The sequence below is a fragment of the Manis pentadactyla genome, chromosome 10 (assembly GCF_030020395.1).
Source record: "Manis pentadactyla isolate mManPen7 chromosome 10, mManPen7.hap1, whole genome shotgun sequence".
Taxonomy (NCBI): domain Eukaryota; kingdom Metazoa; phylum Chordata; class Mammalia; order Pholidota; family Manidae; genus Manis; species Manis pentadactyla.
The window spans coordinates 102,990,069-103,011,357 of NC_080028.1; the positions used below are offsets into that span (position 1 = coordinate 102,990,069).

Consider the following 21,289-nt stretch of genomic DNA (forward strand, 5'->3'; position numbering starts at 1 on the left):
ATGACTATTACTAACCACTTACATTTATCCTATATTTCAGTACCTAAAACAGTATATACAGTAAAATATTGGTTGAATGAATGAAATTCCTTAGACTAGTTATTAGGAATGGAATTATTGCATTTTAGTATTTAAATATTTTAAGATCCTAACACATATTGCCAAAACTTTTCAGAAAGAATGTCATTTCATATTCTCACCACTGAGTAACTTCACTTAGGGGAAAAAAAAAAACTTTGCCAGTTTGGTAAATGAAAAAGTGTACCTAAAGTTTTAATTTACCTTCCTTGGATTGCCATGAAGGATGCTATTTTTTCTTTCATGATTATCAGCCATTGCATTTCATCATATATATTTTTGGTGAATATATATGTATGTGTATATATATATATATATATGGGTAAAACAATATCTTTTACCCATTTTTCTCTAATAGGCTTCCAGTGCTTTTTTTTCTCATCTACTTATACTAACATTTTACATATTACTTATATGCATATTTCACATATTATTTTACATAATTAACAATTTAAATATTGCTCATATGAATATTTTACATATTAAAATAAGCCCTTTGTTATATATGCTCATAGGTTTTTCCCAGTTTGCCATTTAGTTTAAAATTTTAATTCTATTTCATTTAAAATGTTTTCCACATACATTTCAATGTCTTATGGTGCAGTTTATCTTTTCCTTTGTAATGTCTTTTATATTCAGTAAGTTACTTCACTGTCCAGAGGCAGATAAGTATTGTCTCATGTTTTTTTCCTTATTATACATTAATTTTACCTTTAATTCTGATTTTAATTATACCTTTCATTCTAACTGGTTTATTTTATTAATTTGTTTTATTGTCTTGTGTGTATGGTGTGAGGAATAAGGACGATGAAACTGGTCCACAGGCCTCTATATATGACCTGTTTGCTGTGTATTTTCTGTTTATAGAAGCTTTTCACTGTCCCAGTGTTCTTAAATTTTTTCAATCTCAAAATTCAGGTGCTTTGGTTTTTTTGTTTTTTGGTTTTTTTTCCCATTTTTCATTTTATTTTATTTTATTTTTTTTGAGAGGGCATCTCATATTTATTGATCAAATGGTTGTTAACAACAATAAAATTCTGTATAGGAGACTCAATGCACAATCATTAATCAACCCCAAGCCTAATTCTCAACAGTCTCCTATCTTCTGAAGCATAACGAACAAGTTCTTACATGGTGAACAAATTCTTACATAGTGAATAAGTTTTTACATGGTGAACAGTGCAAGGGCAGTCATCGCAGAAACTTTCGGTTTTGATCACACATTATGAACTATAAACAATCAGGTCAAATATGAATATTTGTTTGATTTTTATACTTGATTCATATGTGAATCCCACATTTCTCCCTTATTATTATTATTACTATTTTTTTAAATAAAATGCTGAAGTGGTAGGTAGATGCAAGATAAAGGTAGAAAACGTAGTTTAGTGCTGTAAGAGGGCAAATGTAGATGATCAGGTGTGTGCCTGTAGACTAAGTATTAATCCAAGCTAGACAAGGGCAACAAAACATCCACGGATGCAGAAGATTTCTCTCAAAACAGGGGGGGTGAGGTTCTAAGCCTCACCTTTGTTGATCCCCAATTTCTCACCTGATGGCCCCCCTGCAACTGTGCCTGTCTTAAGTTGTTCCTCCCTTGAGGAATCTTACCCGTCTCTGGCTAACCAGTCATCTTCCGGGGCCATACAGGGAAATGTGAAGTTGGTAAGTGAGAGAGACAGGTGCTTTGGTTTTAAGACATTTTTTTAAGTTACTTCTTTGATGACTTCCTCAACATTTTTCCTATGCACATTAATTCCTGTTATTTGGAGATTGGACCTTAATTTTTGTGTCTTTTTTTCTCCCACTTTTCTATCCCTTTATCACTACACTCTCTCTTTTGAAAAATTCCTTCATCTTTACCTCCCCAAACTCCTTCAATTGTGTCTTTTTCATTTCCCCTATCAAAATTTTAATTTCCAGCAGGTCATTTCTGATTCCTTAGCTTTTTTGTGTGTATATGTACCTTCCCCCACCTTTTTTTTCTCCCCAGTCTTATTGTCCTGTTCTTGTTTCACAGGTGCACTTCTTCAATCTCTCTGAAAACACTAAAATGTCAATGGCTTTGAAGTGTTTTTTTCCCCCTCCATGGTCTGTTTCTTTGAAATTTCTTTTTACATTTTTTTCATTTTGTTTTCTATCTTTCAGATGTAAGGCTTTCCTCAAATGTCTGATGATCCTTAGTAGTTGGTTCATATATGAGTATAGCACAAAAAAAAAGCTGATTCAAAACTGGATGTATGGATAGGTTTGGTGATTATGCTTCCGTGAATGGTGATCCGGCTGGGCTGTGTCCTGGGTGAAACTCTGACACTGGCATCTCTAAGAGCTGGTCATGTGCAACAGTGAAGGATCTTCCAATCTTCTTCCTGGAAGGGACAGGCCTGGCTCCCCCACCACATGGAAGAAGATCCTGAAATTTCTAATATCCAACTTGTGAAGCTCACCAAATCAATTTGTTTTCCTGATGACAACTACACTGCCAATGGTTCCTGGAAGTTCTCAGTTCAGGGACTACCTTTTCCACTTGCTCTAGGAAATGAAACTTGGTTTTCCATCAAGATGAGAGAGGAGCAGTTTATCTTGCTACTAGAGAATGCGAGGGAGTCTGAGGCTCCAACTGCTTCTTAGACTTTCAGCAAATCTTCCTTAGCCTCCTTCCACATCCAGAGGAAGCTAGTGTCATGAAATCTAAGCCTTTTGGATTCTGTGGCACAGTTGTGTTCCTTCTTTGCTTTTCTCACTGCCAATTTAAGATTCAACTTTCTAGGGTTTGATAAATCAGTTTCTATTTGTCCATCTGTTTTCAAAATTTATTACTACCTTATTTCCTTTACCACATGCTCTCTTTGTAATTTATTTCTTAAAACAAAAATCCTAGTACTGTCACTTCAGTGGCGTTTGGAGGGAGCAAAGTAAATGATTGTGTCATCATCTTTTTCTCTTTGTTTTCCCAAATGTATCTCTCAAAAGCTCCTTCCACAAACTCTTGGCTGCAAATACTCCTAGCCACTGTCTCTGACTCAATGCTCTCTCTTCCTCACTTCTCTTTTCTAAGTTATAACCCCTGCCTTCCTGATATAGGTCCTACCTGATTGACCCCTCCCTACAAATCCTAGACCTTGGTGAGAATTCTGTCTTCCACATTCCATGAGTACTATTTGTTTGGGCATTTTATTTGGTGCTTAATACAAATTGCTGAGGTGGGAGCTCTCCAGAATATTCCTTTCACCTGTAATGGGCACTTATCTAAAGTAATAAATTCCTTCCACGACATGTGCTTGCTTTTTCTCTCCAAGATTTTTTCATGTTTCTGCCTCACAAGCTTCAACATTCCCTTCTTGATAAGCTACATGGAAAAGCTAAGATAAAAAGGTGACTTTTTCTGTATACTTTGTGCCTCAAAGTCCAATCTTTGGTGTAGATTTCCTGTTTAGGAACATCCAGGAATGTAGATATAAAGACTCATGGCAGGAAGTGTCAGGCATGAACAGCATAGACTAAATTGTGACATAGTTGGATGAGCGCAGATTAAATCATGGCACAGATTGGAACTTGACCTTTATTTTTACTTGCCGGGAGGACATATCCTTTAAATTAGCAACTTAAATATCACATTATGACTTCATTGTGATATAAAGGATAAGTTGAGCATGATAATATTAACCTCATTAGTCTTCTCTGTTTGCTTTCCTCTGTTACAGGGACACTTAGCAGTCACAGTGGTATCTGGAGTAGGGAGCAACAGGAGCCAGAAGCCTTCTTGAGCCCCTTATCACCAAGACACAGCCACGCTATTGAGTTTTGTGGCAACATCTATGCTTCTTTGAATTGTCAATGCATTTTGAAGACATTGCTTGAGTAACACGCAAGCCTCATTCTTGGATTCTCCAAGAGATTCTGTAAATTAATGCTTTAAAAAAACACTTATTTGCATTAAAGTAGTGAATTCTATAGTATGCAACTAAAGAATCCTGACCAATACACTGTCTCCCTCATTCCCATTCCTAAATCACTCTTACATATTTTAGCTGTTTCTTTTGTTTTTCTAGTATTTGTAGACTTTTCAGTTTTAGAGATTGTGGACACTCATTCCGCAAAAGGCATGGGTTAAGTTCTCTTATGTTTCATCCTAACACAGAGACTTCCCCTGCCCCAGCCTGTCATATAAATACAAAAATTTTTGGTTCAATGAAGTCTGAATTTTTACCATGTAAAATTAGTCTCAGCTGAGTCATGTAGTGAGCTACGATTACCCTGCCTTGCATGTACAAAATTTTATCTATCCTATAGTTAATAATTTTCTTATTATGTCATTTGCTTGGCTTAATACACATTAACTCATTCCCAAATTCATTTCCACTAGTGTACACCTCTTCTAACTACTTAAACCACACCAGGTACTAAATCAGATTTCTCTTTTAAAAATATTCTGCCTGGAGCTTTCCATATGCTTTCTTAAACCTGGATTGGCTAGTCTTTAGACTGTTGCAGAGCCTGCATCCTGGGGTTTGTTAACCATAATCCTGGGGATTCCCTTTCCCTCAATATTATGTTAGACCCCTTGATTCCACCCATCTCTCTTCTTTCCTAGTTTATGCCCTTGTGTCAGTGAGCATATCCACCAGAAGCATCTTTGGAAGCTTCATTAGAGATTATGAAGTAGCTCACAGAATCTCCAGGAGGATGGGGGAACGGGGTTTGGAGACTGCGTCCAGAAACAATATCCAAATTATCCAACAGTCTATATTAAGGTATTCCTGTACCACCTGTGGTCAAAGGCACCAAAGACCTTGAGCAAGGGACACTACCAACTAGAACTTATGCCACTAGTGCCTCTGAAAGTCCAATCTCTCATCACCCTCTCCAGGAACAGATCCTGTACAAAATTGATTCCTTCACATTTCCTCAAATTGAGGTCTCCATAAAAGTGTCTGACTGGAGAAGATTGGAGACTGACGAAAATTAGGCTTGGGGTGGATTAATGATTGTGCATTGAGCACTGACTCCCCTACACAGAATTTTATTGTTGTTAACAACCATTTGATCAATAAATATGAGAGATGCCCTCACAAAAGAAAAAAAAAAAAAAAAGGACAGACTTCCAATGGTAAAATAAATAAGTAACCGGGATGTAATGTATAGCATAAGGAATATAGTCAAGATATTGTAACAGCCTGGTAGGGTGATAGCTGGAACCTAGAATTATGTATATAAATGTTCTACCACTGTGTTGTACACTTGAAACTAATGTAATGTAATACTGTGCGTCAACTACCCTTCAATAAAAAATAATTATTTAAAAAAAAAAAGTGTCTGACTGGAGGAGCCCAGGTCATATGCCTACATATTTGCTGTAGTAGAAGCTGAACAATTGAATTCTGGCTTCAACCTTGTCAAGGCAAGGGTCATAATGTGGGAATTTCCCAATATAAAAAGGAAATTCAGAGTTATTGGCTGGTCACAAATATAACCACTGTCTAGCAAGGTTTGCATGTCTGAAGTGTCTTCTAATTTTACACTTTTCTTTTTGGATTCTGATGACATTGTTTCACTGAATTCTAGCTTTTAGAAATCCAAAGCCAATTTGTTTTCTGATCCTTTTTGTGCAACCCACTTTTACTCTCTGAATACCTTTAGGATATTCTTTTGCCCTCTATTTTCTCAGATTTAATCAAGATGATTGGTCTTATTTGTCAACAATTGTTCTAGAATCTCTGATGTAGAAACTCATGTTCTTCATGGCTGAGAAATTTTCTTAAATAATTTCTTTGTATATTCCTTTCCACTATTTTCAGTTCTTGCTCTGTGGAAATACACTTTGGATATTAAACCTCTTGGACTGGTCATCTAATTTTGTTATCTTTGCTTTATTTTCCATCTTTTTGTTCACTATATTTTATTTTCCAAGCTTTTTTAGCAGTTAATTTCAGAAATTCTTTTGTTCTCTAGATATTCCTTTTATTATAGATTTCTGATATTTTTCCATGGCTGCAGCTTTTCTTTTCTCTCTCTAGAAGTGTAAATTTTAGGGATTTTTTATTAAAGATTCATTTGTGCTCTATGTTGTGTCTGTTTCATCTGAATCCACCCTTCCAGGATATTTTGGTTTCTTTTATGTTAAATGTTTTCCTCATATGTCTAGTTATTCTTGGTTTATGTTTAAGAGTCAAGCATTATAGAGTTGCGTTTCCTACGTAAGACTGGTCGGCTTCACAGAGAGTGCTCTGATAGGGATCCAGTCATTTCTTTTGCGACTGGGGGCAACTGTCAGTATCTAGAGGTAAGAGTATAATAAAAGACTTTAAATTTATGCATCTGTCTCACTTGAAATTAGGGCCCAGGAATTTATGCTGTCTTAAATTTTTTGTTCTTCAGATACATTAAAAATAGAGGAAATAGAATATATAGCAAAAACCTGCATTCCAACCAGCCCAGAATTAACATCTTTATATTGCCATGTTTGCTTCAAATGGTTTTTAAAATTAGCTTTATTGAAATATAACTTACATAACAAAAATATCACCCACTTTAAGTGTACAGTTCAGTAATTTTTTATATATTTACAGAGCTGCACAACCATCACCATTACCTAATTTTAGAATATTTTCATCATTCCAAAAAGAAACCTCATGCCATTTGCAATCACAGCCCATTTCCATCAGACAACCATTCATCTACTTTGTCTTGATTTGCCTATTCTAGACAGTTCATATAAAATGGATTATATGATATACAGTGTTTGTGTCCAGTTTATTTCACTCAGCATGTTTTGGAGTTCATCCATATTGTAGCATATATCAGCATTTTGTTTCTTCTTGTGGTTGAATAATTTTTCATTTTTATGAATAGATCACATTTTATTTATGCAATCATCAGCTGATAACATTTGGGTTGTTTTAATCTTTTGGCTACTATGAATGATGCTGTTATGAACATTCATGTACAGATATCTAAGTGGACATTTATTTTTCCTGTGTAGATAACTAGGAATGGAATTGTGTTATATAGCAGCCCTATGTTTAATGTTTTCAGAAACTGTTATGCATTTTCCCAAAGTGCCTGCAACATTTAAAATTTCCATCAGCAAATATATATGAGGGTTCCAATTTCTCAATGTCCTCATGAACACTTGTCTTTTTGTCTTTTCTTTATACAGCACTTCTAGTCAGCATGAAGTCTTATCTCATGGTTTTGATTTGCATTTCCTTAATAACTAAAGATGCTGAGCATTTTTCCCTATGTTTATTGGCCATATATCTTTTTTGAAGAAATTTCTATTCCAATACTTTGCTCATTTTTTTGAGTCATTTGTCTTTTTGAGTTGCAAGAAGTCTTTATATGTCCTGGTTACAAGTCCTTTGTTGAATATATGATTTGCAAATATTTTCTCTCAGTCTGTAGGCAATCTTTTCACTTTCTTATGTCTTTTGAAGTGCACAAGTTTTAAATTTTGATGAAATCCAATTTATCAATTTTCTTTATTGCTTGTGCTCTTGGTGTTTTATTTAAGATTATTCTATTATAATTTTTTTATAATCTAATTATAAAAGTAATATCTATTATTGCCTAGCTCAAGGTCATGCAGATATACTCCTATGTTCTCTTCTACGAGTCTTCTGGTTTTAGTTTACATTTGGGTCTATAACCAATTTTGGCTTCATTTTTGTGAATGGCATGAGGTAGAGATCCAAATTCATTCTTCTGTAGGTAGATATCCATCATTTCAGCAACATTTGTTGAAAAGACTATTCTTTCACTGTTGTCTTGAAACCTTTGTTAAAATCAATTGGCCACAAATATAAGGGTTTATTTCAGACTCTCAATTCTATTCCATTCAACTACCTAGCTATCTTTATACCAGTGTCTTATTATAGCTTTGTATAGTTTTGTATATTAAAGTTTTGAAATGAAGAAGTGTGAGTCATCCACATTTTAAAATTCTTTTTGAAGACTGTTATGGTTATTCTGGGTCCATTATGTTTACATATCAATTTTAAGATCAGCTTTTAATTTCTGGGGGTTAGGGATGGGGAGTCAGAGGAAGGATAAGAGATTACACTCAACCCATAGATCAATTTGGTGAGTATTGCCATCTTAACAATATTAAGTCTTCTGATCCATGAATATGGAGTGCTTTTCCATTTATTTAGCTCTTCTTTAACAATGTTTCATAATTTCTACAGTAGAAGTGTTGTACTTTTTTATTCCTAAAAATTTATTCTTTTTGATGCTATTGTGAATGGAATTAACTTTGCAGAATTTTCATTGTGTGTAGAAAGCAATTCATTTTTGAATAACGATCTTGTATCCTGCAACCTTACAGAACTTGTTTATTAGGTCTAGTAGTTTTTTCGTGGTTCCTTAAGAGTTTCTCTACATTAAATCATTTCATGTATCAATATAGATTTTATCCTTCCTAATTTGGATGCCTTTTATTTCTTTTGTTGCCTAACAGCCCTGAGTAGAAGCTCCAGTGCAATGCTTAGAACTAGTGAGAATAGACATCTGGAAGGGTCTTGTCCCTGCAGCAAGTACTTTTAAATAGAAGAAATAAATACTTCAAGTGAAGAAGTCCCTTTCAGATTCAAATCCCAAATCCTAATTTCTTTTTCCTCCCTAGCATCATGGATTTAGTGCATTTTCTGTGGATGTTTTTGTGTGTGCATGTGCATTGTATACTAATACAAAGTATTGTTTTGTGCATCTATTTTTATTTTATATAAATGATTTTACACCAAATATGCTAACACTTGTGCAATTTTTAAATTCAACACTAACAGATTCAAGATATATTTATATTTACCTATATATACCTACATATGTAGTCTGTCATAAGAATATATTTTGTTGATAGTATTTGGATTAGTTTCAGTGTTTTCCCACAAACAGTGCTGCATTAAAAACCTTTTATATGTGTCCTTGTAATTATATGTGATAATTTACCTAGGGTAGATCTTCCTAAGCATTATTTTTATGTGGTATAGAAATTATACCACCGTATTTTTAGGTAGTGTAGAAATAATACAAGTTACATTTTGTATATTGTTAGGCAATGTCAAGTTGCTTTACCTAGTGATTTTCCTAATTAACACACTCACTAGCAGAGAAGGAGTTTCTCTCTCCACACCCCCAGATGTACTTGATGTCAAATAATTCAGTTGTTGGTTATTTGATTGGCAAAATAATTTATCTCCTTTTATATTAATATGTTGCCTGTTTCCTGGTGATGTGCTTTTTCATAGATTTAATGGCCTTTTATGGGTTTTAGTTTTGTAAATTACTAGTTATATACTTCACTCATTTTTTCAGTTAAATTGTTTTTTTCTGATTTATAAAATTTTCTAAATATTTGGGATACTAATTATCTATTGTATTGTAGCAAGTAATTTATGGTGTCTTAATTATTTTGAAAAATAAAGCATAATCATTTATTCATCTTTTCAATTGTGATTTGTTCCCTTCCTGTTTAAGTAATCCACTCTTCCATGAAGTCACAAAGATTCGTTTTCTTTGTGTTTCATCTTTATTAGTTTCAACCATTTAGAATTGTGCTGTTGTTGGGAGGTAGGGATCTGTATGGTTGTTAGGATTTTTGGTATAAATCTAATTGTCTACCACCATTTAACCCACCGAATTGGAATACTCCACTCTTATATGCCAAGTTCAAATATAAGCATGGATCTCTTTCTAGACTTTCTATTTAAATCCACTAATTTGCCCATTTCTGTGCCAAAACTATAGTTTTAATTTAATTAAGTAGCTTTACACTTAGTATTGATACTTGGTAAGGCAAGTCCCCATGTCTTTATTCATCTTTAAAATTAGTAGAGCTAAACCTCAGTATTCATTTTAGAATAAATGTGTCAAGTTCCATAAAAATCCTGTTGATCTGAATTGAAATTGCATGAAGTTAAAATAAATTTGGGGGTGGACACAGCTCCCATATTGGGCATTCCCATCAATTAATTGGTATATTCCTCCATTTATTCAGATGTTGTATGTATTTATAAAGTTTCAGGATTTTACCCATAATGATAATGTATGTTTCTTTAGATATATTCTTGGGAATTTTATAATTTTTGAGTGCTTTGTAAATGGACACTTTTTCAATTAACTTTTATTATTTATTGATCTTATATCTCTTTCCAAACCTTATTCTTATTTCCTATTAGTTTGCTAGCTTGACCATTGATTCAAAGCTTTTCATATAGATGATATTTTCTGAAAAAAATACAAAAATTATTACCTCTTTTCCAGTAGTCATAGCTTTTATTCTTTTTCTTTCTTTCTTTCTTTTTGTAGCTGGGCAGGAATGGCAGTCTTACATAATTAGATATAATCTCCAGTAAAATGTTGAATGTTGACTTAGTAGAAATTATACCCTCATTTTAGACTTTAACAAGGGTGGCTCTAAACTTTAACATTGAGTTACATCCTATCATTTATCACCTTAAGACACACTTTTAAGACTAACAGGGACCAAGGGAAATCAGGCATAAATCAGGACTCTACTAACTAATCAAGTAGTTGAAAAACAACATAGAATATTTGAGCAATGCAATCTAAAAATTGACCTAATTGGCACATATTGAACTTCTGTACTCCCAAACTGCAGAATTGCATTTTTTTCAAGCTCTTCATAAATTTCATAAAATTGGCTATAAAACTGTGGACATAAAACAAGTTTTAGCAAATGTAAGAGGACAGAAAGGTTCTCTGACCATAAAATAAAGTTATGAATTACTTTTTAAAAGATAACTAGAAAAATCCCCAATTTTGTAAAATTAAAAATGCATTCTAAATAAAACTTTAACAGGAAAGAAGTAAAAATGGAAATTAGGAAATACTTTAAATAAGAGCGAATATTCTATGTTCTGAAACCTGTGAGATGTTGGTAAGCAATAGTAAAAGGGAGATTTGTAGTTAAATAAATATCTAGGAAAAGATAGGAGGCTGGAAAATTAAATGAACTAAGCATCTAACTTCTCTAGAAGTTAGAAAAAGAATACAGCAAAGAAAGTAGAAGAAAGAAAATTTCACCAGTAGAAGACTGGTGAAAATGGGAAAGACCAGAGATCAAAGTCACACTAATACCAGAAAAGATAAAGCAGTCATCACTACAGATGCTGCACGTGTAAACAAACATTTAGTAAGTATAGTGTGACAAGTTTAAGCCAATATGTTTTAAAATTCAGGGGAAATAAGTAAATTCTTAGAAAAACATAACAGCAAAATTGACAAAAGAAAAAATAGAACACTGAGTATATCTATAACCATCAAGGAAACTGAAGTGCTAGTCAAAACCCTGTAAACAAAGAAAACCTAGACCCAGCAAATTTTACCAAACATTTAAAGAAGAAGTACTTCCAAGCTTAGACAAATTTTCCCATAGAAGAGAAAGTATTTTCCAACATGTTCTATAATATAAACTTTATTAAAGAAGTCCCAAATAAAGACATATGAGAAAGGAAAATAATGGGCCAATCTCACTTAGGAACATAGGAGCACAAGTCCTAATTAGAATCTGAGTAAACAGATTCCTGCAATATATTCATCATGATCAAGATGGGTTTATTTCAGTAATGGAAGGTTGGTTGACAGTTAAATAAATTAATGTAATAATACACACAAACATACTAAAAGAGAATCTCATTAGATGCCGAGAAGTGTTTGATAAAATTTGTTATCCATTTAGCAAACTAAAAATTGTGGGGGGAAATTTTAATTGAATAAAATGCACTGACCCAAAACCTTCAGTAAAAATCATACTTAACAATGAAAATTTGAAAGCTTTCCCATTAAGATCAGGAGGAAGACAAGGAAGCCTATGATTTCACTGGATGTCCTACCTGACATAAGGCAGCAAGGGGAAAAAAGGAGTGGGAAAAAGACTGGGAAGGAGAGAGAAAGCTATCCTTATTCATAGATATGACTGTCTACATAAAAAATCCCAAAGAGTTATGAGTTAACTATTTTAATTAATAAGAGGGTTTAGCATGGTCTCTGCATTTAAAATACAATATATAAAAAACAATCATACTTACATATACCAGCAACAAACAATTGAACAATCAAATTAAGAAAGAGGTCACTTATTAAAGCATTAAAAATTGAGCAGCACCTAAGGCTAAAGCTAACAAAAATTTACAAGATTTCTATGGAAACAGTAATATAAATTTACTTAGAAGCAATTAAAGAAGACCTAATAAATGGGAAGACAGAACCTGTTAATAGATTTGAAGACTCAATATTTAGAACTGTCCATTTCTTCTTAAACTGAGATTCAGTGATCCCAATCAAAATCCCAAAAGTAATTTTGTAAAATGTAACATTTAAGATTTTATATTTAAGTGCAAAGGGCCAAGAAGAGTCCTGCACTCAGAAGAGAGGGACAAGGCCAGGCTTGCTTCACAGGATTATTCCAAGAGCCTCTATCACACCATGCATAAAACAAATTTCTAATGGGCCTGTGAAAGGCATGACTATAAACCCTTCAGAAGATACTATCTGACAATACCAATGTAACCTCAAAGTAGGGAAGAATTTCTTAAGAAATACCATGCACTAAGCAAAAAGGAAAAGACTGATAAACTGAATTACCCCAGTATTAATGCTTTTGCAGATCAAAATATACCAAAAAGAAAAGCCAATAAGTGGAAAATATATATGTAGCACAAATAACTGACAGAGAACTGGGGCCCAAAGTATTAAGAACTCATAGAAATCAATCTAAAAAGAAGATAATTCAGTAGAAAGATTTAAACAGATATCCCACAAAAGAAGAAATTCAAGTGAACAACAAATATAAATAAAGTGATTAGCAATGAAGGAAAAGCAAATTAAGACCTCCATAAGATATCACTATAAATCCACCAGATTACCTAGAATTAAAAGTTGGACAATATCAAGTGTGGTGAGATTACAGAACAAGGAGAACTCAACCTGCTGATGGGATATATAAATGAAATGTATACCCATGCACCTCTACACATTTACAAAAATGTACATAGTGGCATTATTTGTAATATCACCATACTGGAAACATAATTATTAGAATAAATTATACTGTGTAGTTTTTTTTAATTGAGCACTTTATTGTAGAATTAGAAAGAACAACAAATAATATAAATCTAAGAAAAGCTGGTGGAACAAATAAGTAACATTAAGATTAGAAATTAAGGAATTGGTTAGTATTTGTAAAAGCTTAATGGTAAATAGATCCAAAAAGATAGACCCCTGCAAAAGCAAAGCTAGTCAAGAGGGAAAAAAGCATATGTGGTAGGAATAAGTGAAAAAGTAGGAATAAGAAAAAAGGTACAGTAACATAATATTTTAGGAAAATACATGATATTAAAAGGAAGCTAAAATTTAAAACATTTTAATTGACATCACTGAAAAAAGTAAGAACTATGGAATAAACTGGAAATAATTTTTTAAATTAACAAATAATCATTCTTCCTCCCAAGCTGTTGGGCCCAGATGTCCTCATGGGGGTAGCTTGGTGTTGGGAATCAGGGTGCAGAGTATTAACAGCCAGGTATACTGTGTATTTTTACCCAATTAAATTCTATATAGTATACAACAGCTGTATAAAAGCAAAACATAAAAAAAAGCATATGATTCATTTACATAAATATTTTGAACACTTTACATGATTCATTTACATAAACATTTTGAACATTTATATAAAGTTCACAAATTAGAAAGACTATATATCATTTAGAAATGAGTACATAGGCATTTATTGTGGAAACTTATTTGGGGGCTTTACAGTTAATTTTATGAATGTCCAACATTTTTTGAAAATAATGTATATTTTGTTTTGGTTAAGGATTTTATATACATATAAATGCGACATATAAATATATATGCAAATATAAATACAGTAAGCATATGTATCTATGCACACAATGCATCAATGTTGCTAATTTGTTTTATCTGGGAGAGACTGCCATTAAAAAAAATTCCCACCATTACAGATTTGTCAGTTTTACCTTTTAATTCTTTATTGCTTCAAAATTTCCAGACCATGCAATTAGTTACATACATGTTCATGATTTAATGTTTTCCTAGATTTTTCTTTGGAATGCAGTAAGATGCCCCACAAATGTCCTTGTTAATGCTACTCAAAGAATATTTTTGATAATTAATTTGCTACACAAAGTTTTTTGTTGTTTTTTAGTATTTGCCTGGTACGTCTTTTTCTATCCCTTTATTTTCTATATTTTAGTTCTTTCATTTTAACTGTTTTTTTAATATGCTTGCTTTTAATTGTCTTAGTAATAATGAAGTGGCCAGCAAGTGATAGGTAGCTATGTGCTTGATTTGGGTAAGAGGTGGTTAAATTATAATATTATCTAGTAATCTAGCCTGGACCATCAGCAAATTTCATTTTGAGGCTGTTCCCAGGAAATCCTCTCTCTGGGTCCCAAAGTATCTTCAATTAAAATCAGGATTTGTTGGTAGAAGGCAAGCTACTTTATTTTTCTATCCTCTTCATTTATCAAAATAGATTAAAGCACCAGCTTTATAAATATATATATAATTAGAAAATTAATCATTTTTAGGTTAAAAATAGAACAGATGCTATCATTTATACTTTTTTAAGTGTAATTTCTAACTTGTGAGCATTGAGTTTTTTTCCTCTGTTTTCTTACTAAAAGCCTCAAGCAAAATTTTCACATTTTGTGGGCTGGTAACTTTGTAATGAAAGGGTTTACTAGAATTGGAGAAAGTGATTCAATTAGAAGAGGAGGGAAGTGGATTAAATTAGAGTTGTGACTGGATTCAGGGTGGGGCTGACTGAATTAGAATTTTGATGGTATGTAGAGAGCCTAATAATCACATGATTTTCATTTAGAGATTCTTTCCTGAAAAGAAATCATCTTTCTGTGTCTTGGCATATCTTCACTGCAAATCTGAATTTCAGACTAGCAGAATGTTAATTATTTTTTTCCTTTAAAATATAAAAGAGATTAAGACAATAACTTTTTACATAAAAATGTGACTTTCTCCAGTTAGAACTCATTCATTCATTCACTCATTCACTCATTTGAAAATCATTATGGGCACCTATTGGTGCCAGGCACTGTCTCAGATGCTCGGCTTTCATCACTGGACAATACAAAGATTCTTGCATTTGTAGAATTTATATTCTGTATGAGACAGAGAAAGAAAGAATAAAACAAATTTATATAGGATTGAATAAGGATCATACTATACAGGATCACGGATGATATGTGCTACACAAAAAAGAAAAGTAGAACAGGTTAAGGGAGATAAGGAGTGCAGGAGGTTGGGGACCAAGGTAGAGGTCATGGTTGGTTGAGCTGATTTGAACAAAGACTTGAGTAAGACAGGTAAGAGTATTCTTGGCTGAGGAAATGGCTAGTGCAAAGGCCCTAAGACAGGAGCTATGTTCAGACAACACCAAGAGAGGCACAAGCAACACAGGAGGTCAACTAGATAGGGGAGAGTCTTGTAGGTTAGTGTGAGTCCTTTGACTTTTACCGTAAGGGGAATGGGGAGCCAATGCCTCCCCACTGTCTGACTCTATCCCCTTTTCCCCCAATCCCATTCAATAATATTATTAATTTAAAAGAATTATTGCCAGTTTGATGCTGTAATGTGGTAATTCATTGTTAGTTTACTTTCATTTTCATAATAGGGAAGCTGAGTGTCTTTTATGTTTGTTGTCTATTTGGAATTGATTCTTTGCCTTTTTTTTACTGGGTTGTATTTATGCATATTGCTATTAGTAATAGTACTACTAGCAGTAAAGTTTTGTATGTTATAGGCATAACAGAATTTACCTGCTAATTGAATATTTATCTTTTGACTTAATTTGGGGCATCTTCTGCCATAAAATTAAATTTTTATATAGATAAAATTTTTAAGTTATTTCTTTTATAGCTCTTAGGTGTCCTGCCTTGATCAAAAGGGCTTTACAAACCCTAGGTTGTACAAATAGTCTCTTAAATTTCCTTTTTAAATTTTTATAGTTTTGTTTTCTTTTGGATGTTTAATTCAACTGGATATATAGTGTTTGTATAAGCACTGAACCTGGAATTCCTACATCCTGCCATAGGAATAATCAGTTTTGTAATTACAGCTATTATATAAAACATCCTTTTTACATTGATTAAAATAGTAACGTTGTCATATTAAAATGAAGGAGCACTTTTTTTGACAGTTGCCTAATGATTCTCTTTTGTGAAGCTTACATTGTAGGCATGTTTAGGCTAAATTTTCTTTTTCTTCTTTTTCTTTTTGAAGGAGCATTTTTTAAGGCTAAGATATACTACACCATATCCAAAAGCTGGTAAGAATGATCTGAAAGGGATGGATTCACAGATAATGAAAGATAGTAAATAGAGCAGGATGCCAGTTACTAAGAAAGCTAGAGAACTTGGAACCCAGAGAACAAAGGAGAGGGTTTGGGGTCACCACATATGGAAAACTGAGGGTATGGGCAAACTCAAAGGCAGGTTGGTAGATTTGCCTGGGGGAGATAAGTAGTCCTTGTTTAAGAGCTGCTTTTCCCAGAGAAGTCAGAACATCATCGACTCCTGGTAAAGACGGTCAGGAGGGAAAAGTGGGTGGAAGAGGTGTGTAGATTTGAGCAAAGGGGAATGTGGGAAATCATATTATTGCAGAGGGGGAGTACAAAATTAAGAGTATAAGAGGATTAGCAGGAGAATTAAGGGCTCAAATAGAATTTTGTATTAATGGAATTAAAATGAGAATTATATAAGATTTTTGCCAGCAAAGGCAACTGATAGGATGAATTTTAAGTTTTTAGTAAACTTAATTTTAGTTTCTTTTTCTAATACTTTCAAAACAGTTAAGCCAAAAGCTTTGTAGTTTTCTTATTAGTACTTTCAAATCACTTACATAAACTTTTTACTTAATACTTATTAACACTTTAATTTTCTTATTTCTTATTAATGCTTTCAGACCATTAAGTCAGAGCTTTAAATTTCACAAACTGATTATATGTTGCTATTAATGAAATTACAGGAGTGGTTATTTAATCATGGTTGGTTATCAAAAGATTAGGTGTTGGGCTAGATGTTAAAGGCCACTGGAACAAAAACCAAGGGTATTTTCTGTGATGGTGTCAGCACCTTGTCATTATTACTTCATTTCTCCACCTCATAGTGCAACAATCATTCATTCATTCAACAAATACTTACTCAGCACCTATTATGTGCCACGCACTGTTCTATATGCGGACGATATACAGGTGAACAAGAGACAAGGTTCCTGTTTTCCTGGAACTTATGTTCTAATACAGGAAGATAGACAATAATAATAAAATAATATTAATAATAATAACAGCTAACATTTAGCAAGTATTGTTTGTTGAGACAGTTTTAAGCACTTTATAAGTATTCATTTAATTCTTACATCATTGTAAGGTAGAGACAAGAATTATCTTCATTCTGTACATGAGGAAACTGAGGCACAGAAAAGGAAAATAACCTGCCTAAGGTCACAGAGCTAGCAGAGGGCAGAGCTGGAATCTCAAACCAAGAGAGTCAGGCTATAGAGCTCTTTCTCTTAATGACTTTTGCTATGCTTCCTCTCAGACAAGAAAAATGGCAGTAAACAATGAACAAAGTTCAGGATTGTTTAGTACTAAACAAAATAATAAAGGGTGATGCAACGGTATTTTTGTGTTGGAGGTGAAAATGTAGATATGAGGGAAAAACTCATGGAGGTGACATCTGAGCTGAGACCTGAAGGATGGTGATCTGTTATCGTGGGACACAGGCAGCAGAGCAAAGACAGCACAGTGGAATCTTCCCTTGTTTGTGAAACAGAAATGCCCAACTGGCTGTAGCTACGGCTTAGTATGTAAGAGTGATTGACTGAAAGTGAAGTCAGAGATAGTCAGGAACAAGAGCCCATGGGGCCTCTGGTCACATTAAGGAATTTGATTTTTTATTCTAAAATCACTAGATTTTTATGCAGAGAAGCAACATTACCTGATTCATAACTTTGAAAGATCAGCCTCACGGCTATATTGACTTTAGGACAAAAGTGGAAACGGCAACACCTCCCTTCACACTAGAACGTAGGCTTCTTTAAAAAATACAACTTTTAACCAACAATACAAACACAACCTTTGCTTTGAAGACTAATATTTTTGCGGGAATGGTACCTTTATAAAGATCGTGGTTGCCCCCGTATATATTTGTTCTTTCTTCAAATCCAATTAAATGAAAATACTAGTTATTCAGCCCAACTCTCTAGGCTCGCTGGGTCTAGCTCAGCAGAAACGAAGCAGGAGCCGGTGGATATATCAGTTGGGTGTAATCCTTTTCTACGCTCTCTGTCGCTGGTCGGGGATGTGGAGTCGGCTACCCGGAGCTTTCTGTCCACGAAAGGGTCTAGGAGAGGGTCGGAGAAGGAAAAGACGGAAGAGACCTCTAGGTACACAAGCGCGCTCAGAGCCTTCTCTAAAGCACTGGTTTCAAACGCCCGGCCTCTCGAACGCCTAGGCTCGGCCCCACGCCGTCGCCATGCCAACGTATGGCTTCCGCGGATTGGTGGCTGCCTCCGTCTATGACGTGCGTTGGAAGAGCCCGGGTTTGCTTCCGGATCTTGGGTTTTGGCGCAGGGGTTTCTGGGAGTCGCGAGTCGTGGTGTCTGTATGAGGTGCGGAGGTCGCTCCTTGGGACCTCGGCCAACGTGAGTGACAGGAGGCTGACGGATTGTCTTCCTTGTCCACGTGGGGCGGAAAAAATAAAAAGAGTGCGGTGGGTTCAGGGTTGGCGGCGAACGCTGCTCGGGAGCTGTGGGCAGCGGCGGAGCCCGGCGGCTGTCGGGCGCAGCGCCGCGGGAAGGCAGCTGTGCGGGAGGCGAAGCGGGGTTCACCGGCTTCGCCCCACAGCGGGTCAGGCCTGGGGGAGGAGTCGGCGACTCCCGGGACAGCCCGAAGGCTCCCTGCTCCGAGGTGGGAGTGATGATTATTCGCCGGTGGGGGGGTACGTGGGAGGCAGTGGTGTCCCCGGGGCAGAAAACCCTGTTTCTCCCTCTCTGGATACATCCCCTTTCCTCTTCTGAAAATCTAGAGAAGTAAACCAGTTCCCCCAGCTTCCCCACACACTTGCTTTTTCAACATTTGACGGGTTTGGGGAGCCATATCTGCTGGGCGGTACACTTTTGGCTGCTCAAACCCAGAAGTACCATGAACACTTTTGGTTATCAGAATCATTTTGGGTGAGGTTCCTGTCTTTTAGACATTCAGTAAATTATAACCTGCAAAATACACGATTTTTATTACTATGGTTGCTGTAGGAGAAAATTGCAGCAACAAAAAGTTGTTGGAGAATTTTGCCTATGTAGCTGTCAATTGAAATTTAGCACGTTTTTCTCCAAGACAGTAACTTGGCCAGGGATTTTGAAAGTATTTTTCTTTGTTTTTGTAACCTATTTTCTGTTGTATGAGGTGCAAACTTTAGGGAGTCTGGTGGAGTAAGGTTGAGCTGAGAATTTTTAAAACTCAGTCATGGCTGTACTGAATTTTACAAGGCCTTGATATGTCAAGTCTAATAATTCTTATAGTAATCCCATTAGGAATATCCCCATTCCACAGGAATTTACATTAGGTAACTTGCCCAGGGCCACAGAGCCAGAAGGAGAACAAGAAACAAGCTCATCTTCATGACAGAATTGTTTGCACTAATTAAGAACTGCTTAAGAAGCTGTATTCCTCTATTCCTGAGACTCATTATTTGTTTTCTTGAGAGCTTTTGTTTGAGATGAAAGTAAAATTTGGAGAACGAGTTTTGGAAATGATTTCACAAGTTGGATATTTGTCAATACTTTATATAATGAAAGTTTATCATATTGGGAATAACTTGATACTATTTTTCTTCAAAGTGTAAAAGATGACGACAGCAGCTAGGCCAACTTTTGAACCTGCAAGAGGCGGAAGAGGAAAAGGAGAAGGTGATTTGAGCCAACTCTCAAAGCAGCATTAAGTAGAGACCTGCCTTCTCACACAAAGATCAAATACAGGTAATGAAGACCTTTTTTCTTGTTCACAAGGCAAGGCCAAAAGTGTTGAATGACACAATCATGAACTAGTATGTTTGGGTCATATCACATATCTATTTTCATAGGAGTAGAATGCAATAAAGTTGTCTAACACAAAAATTACACTTTGTGGTTGTGGAATGCTACCAGATATTCCTATGTAGAAATTCCTATTAATTGGAAATTTTCCTGTGTGGATTTAATACTAACTAATATATTACCTCAGAGGGTCTGTGCACTATTAGGACTAATCAATAAGGGATTAAAAGTATTACAGTAAAGAGCCCTGAGTTGCCATACTAACAAAAAATAAAAATATTTTAGTCAAATCTACAGCATTATTTTAGGAAAATAGGTGATTCGCTTGGGCTTTTTGAGATACTGGAAACAACACGGATCCTGTTAGTAACCTTCAGATTATCATAGTGATCTTGTCCAGTGTTCTCTTTTATTCTTGAGGAATTTAGGAACAAAGCTCTCTTTTGTGGATTGTCTTCCACTGTTACAGCCATGTGTTTTTTGTTTTTTTTATTTTGGTGTCATTAATCTGCAATTACATGAGGAACATTATGTTTACTAGACTCCCCCCATCACCAGGTTCCCCCCACAAACCCCATGGCAGTCACTGTCCAGCAGCGTAGTAAGATGCTGTAGAATCACTACTTGTGTTCTCTGTGTTGCACAGCCCTCCCCGTGCCCCCCCCATATTATACATGCTAATCATAATGCCCCCTTTCTTTTTTTCCTCCCCTTGTCCCTCCCTTCGCACCCATTCTACCCAGTCCCTTTCCCTTTGGTAACTGTTACTCCATTCTTCCTTTCTGTGAGTCCTCTACTGTTTTGTTCCTTCAGTTTTTCCTTTGTTCTTATGCTCCACATATGAGTGAAATCATTTGGTACTTGTCTTTCTCCGCCTGGCTTATTTCACTGAGCATAATACCCTGTAGCTCCATCCATGTTGTTGCAAATGGTAGGATTTGTTTTCTTCTTATGGCTGAATAATATTCTATTGTGTATATGTACCACCTCTTCTTTATCCATTCATTTACTGATGGACACTTAGGTTGCTTCCATATCTTGGCTATTGTAAACAGTGCTGCAAGTAAACATTGGGGACATAGGGCTGCATATGTCTTTTTCAAACCGGGCTGCTGCATTCTTA

The 21,289-nt window shown here is 34.9% G+C and overlaps 1 protein-coding gene across 1 annotated transcript; it reads right to left on the reverse strand.

Moving 5' to 3' along the window:
* Positions 1-16,880: 16,880 nt before the first annotated feature.
* On the reverse strand, positions 16,881-19,303 carry LOC118936143 (uncharacterized). The gene is made up of 3 exons (XM_057488004.1): positions 19,248-19,303; positions 18,248-19,156; positions 16,881-17,368 (listed from the first exon to the last, which is right to left on the reverse strand). Exons 1-2 carry the CDS (start codon positions 19,301-19,303, stop codon positions 18,319-18,321), a joined length of 894 nt encoding a protein of 297 aa, XP_057343987.1. The 3' UTR covers positions 16,881-17,368; positions 18,248-18,318.
* Positions 19,304-21,289: the final 1,986 nt, after the last annotated feature.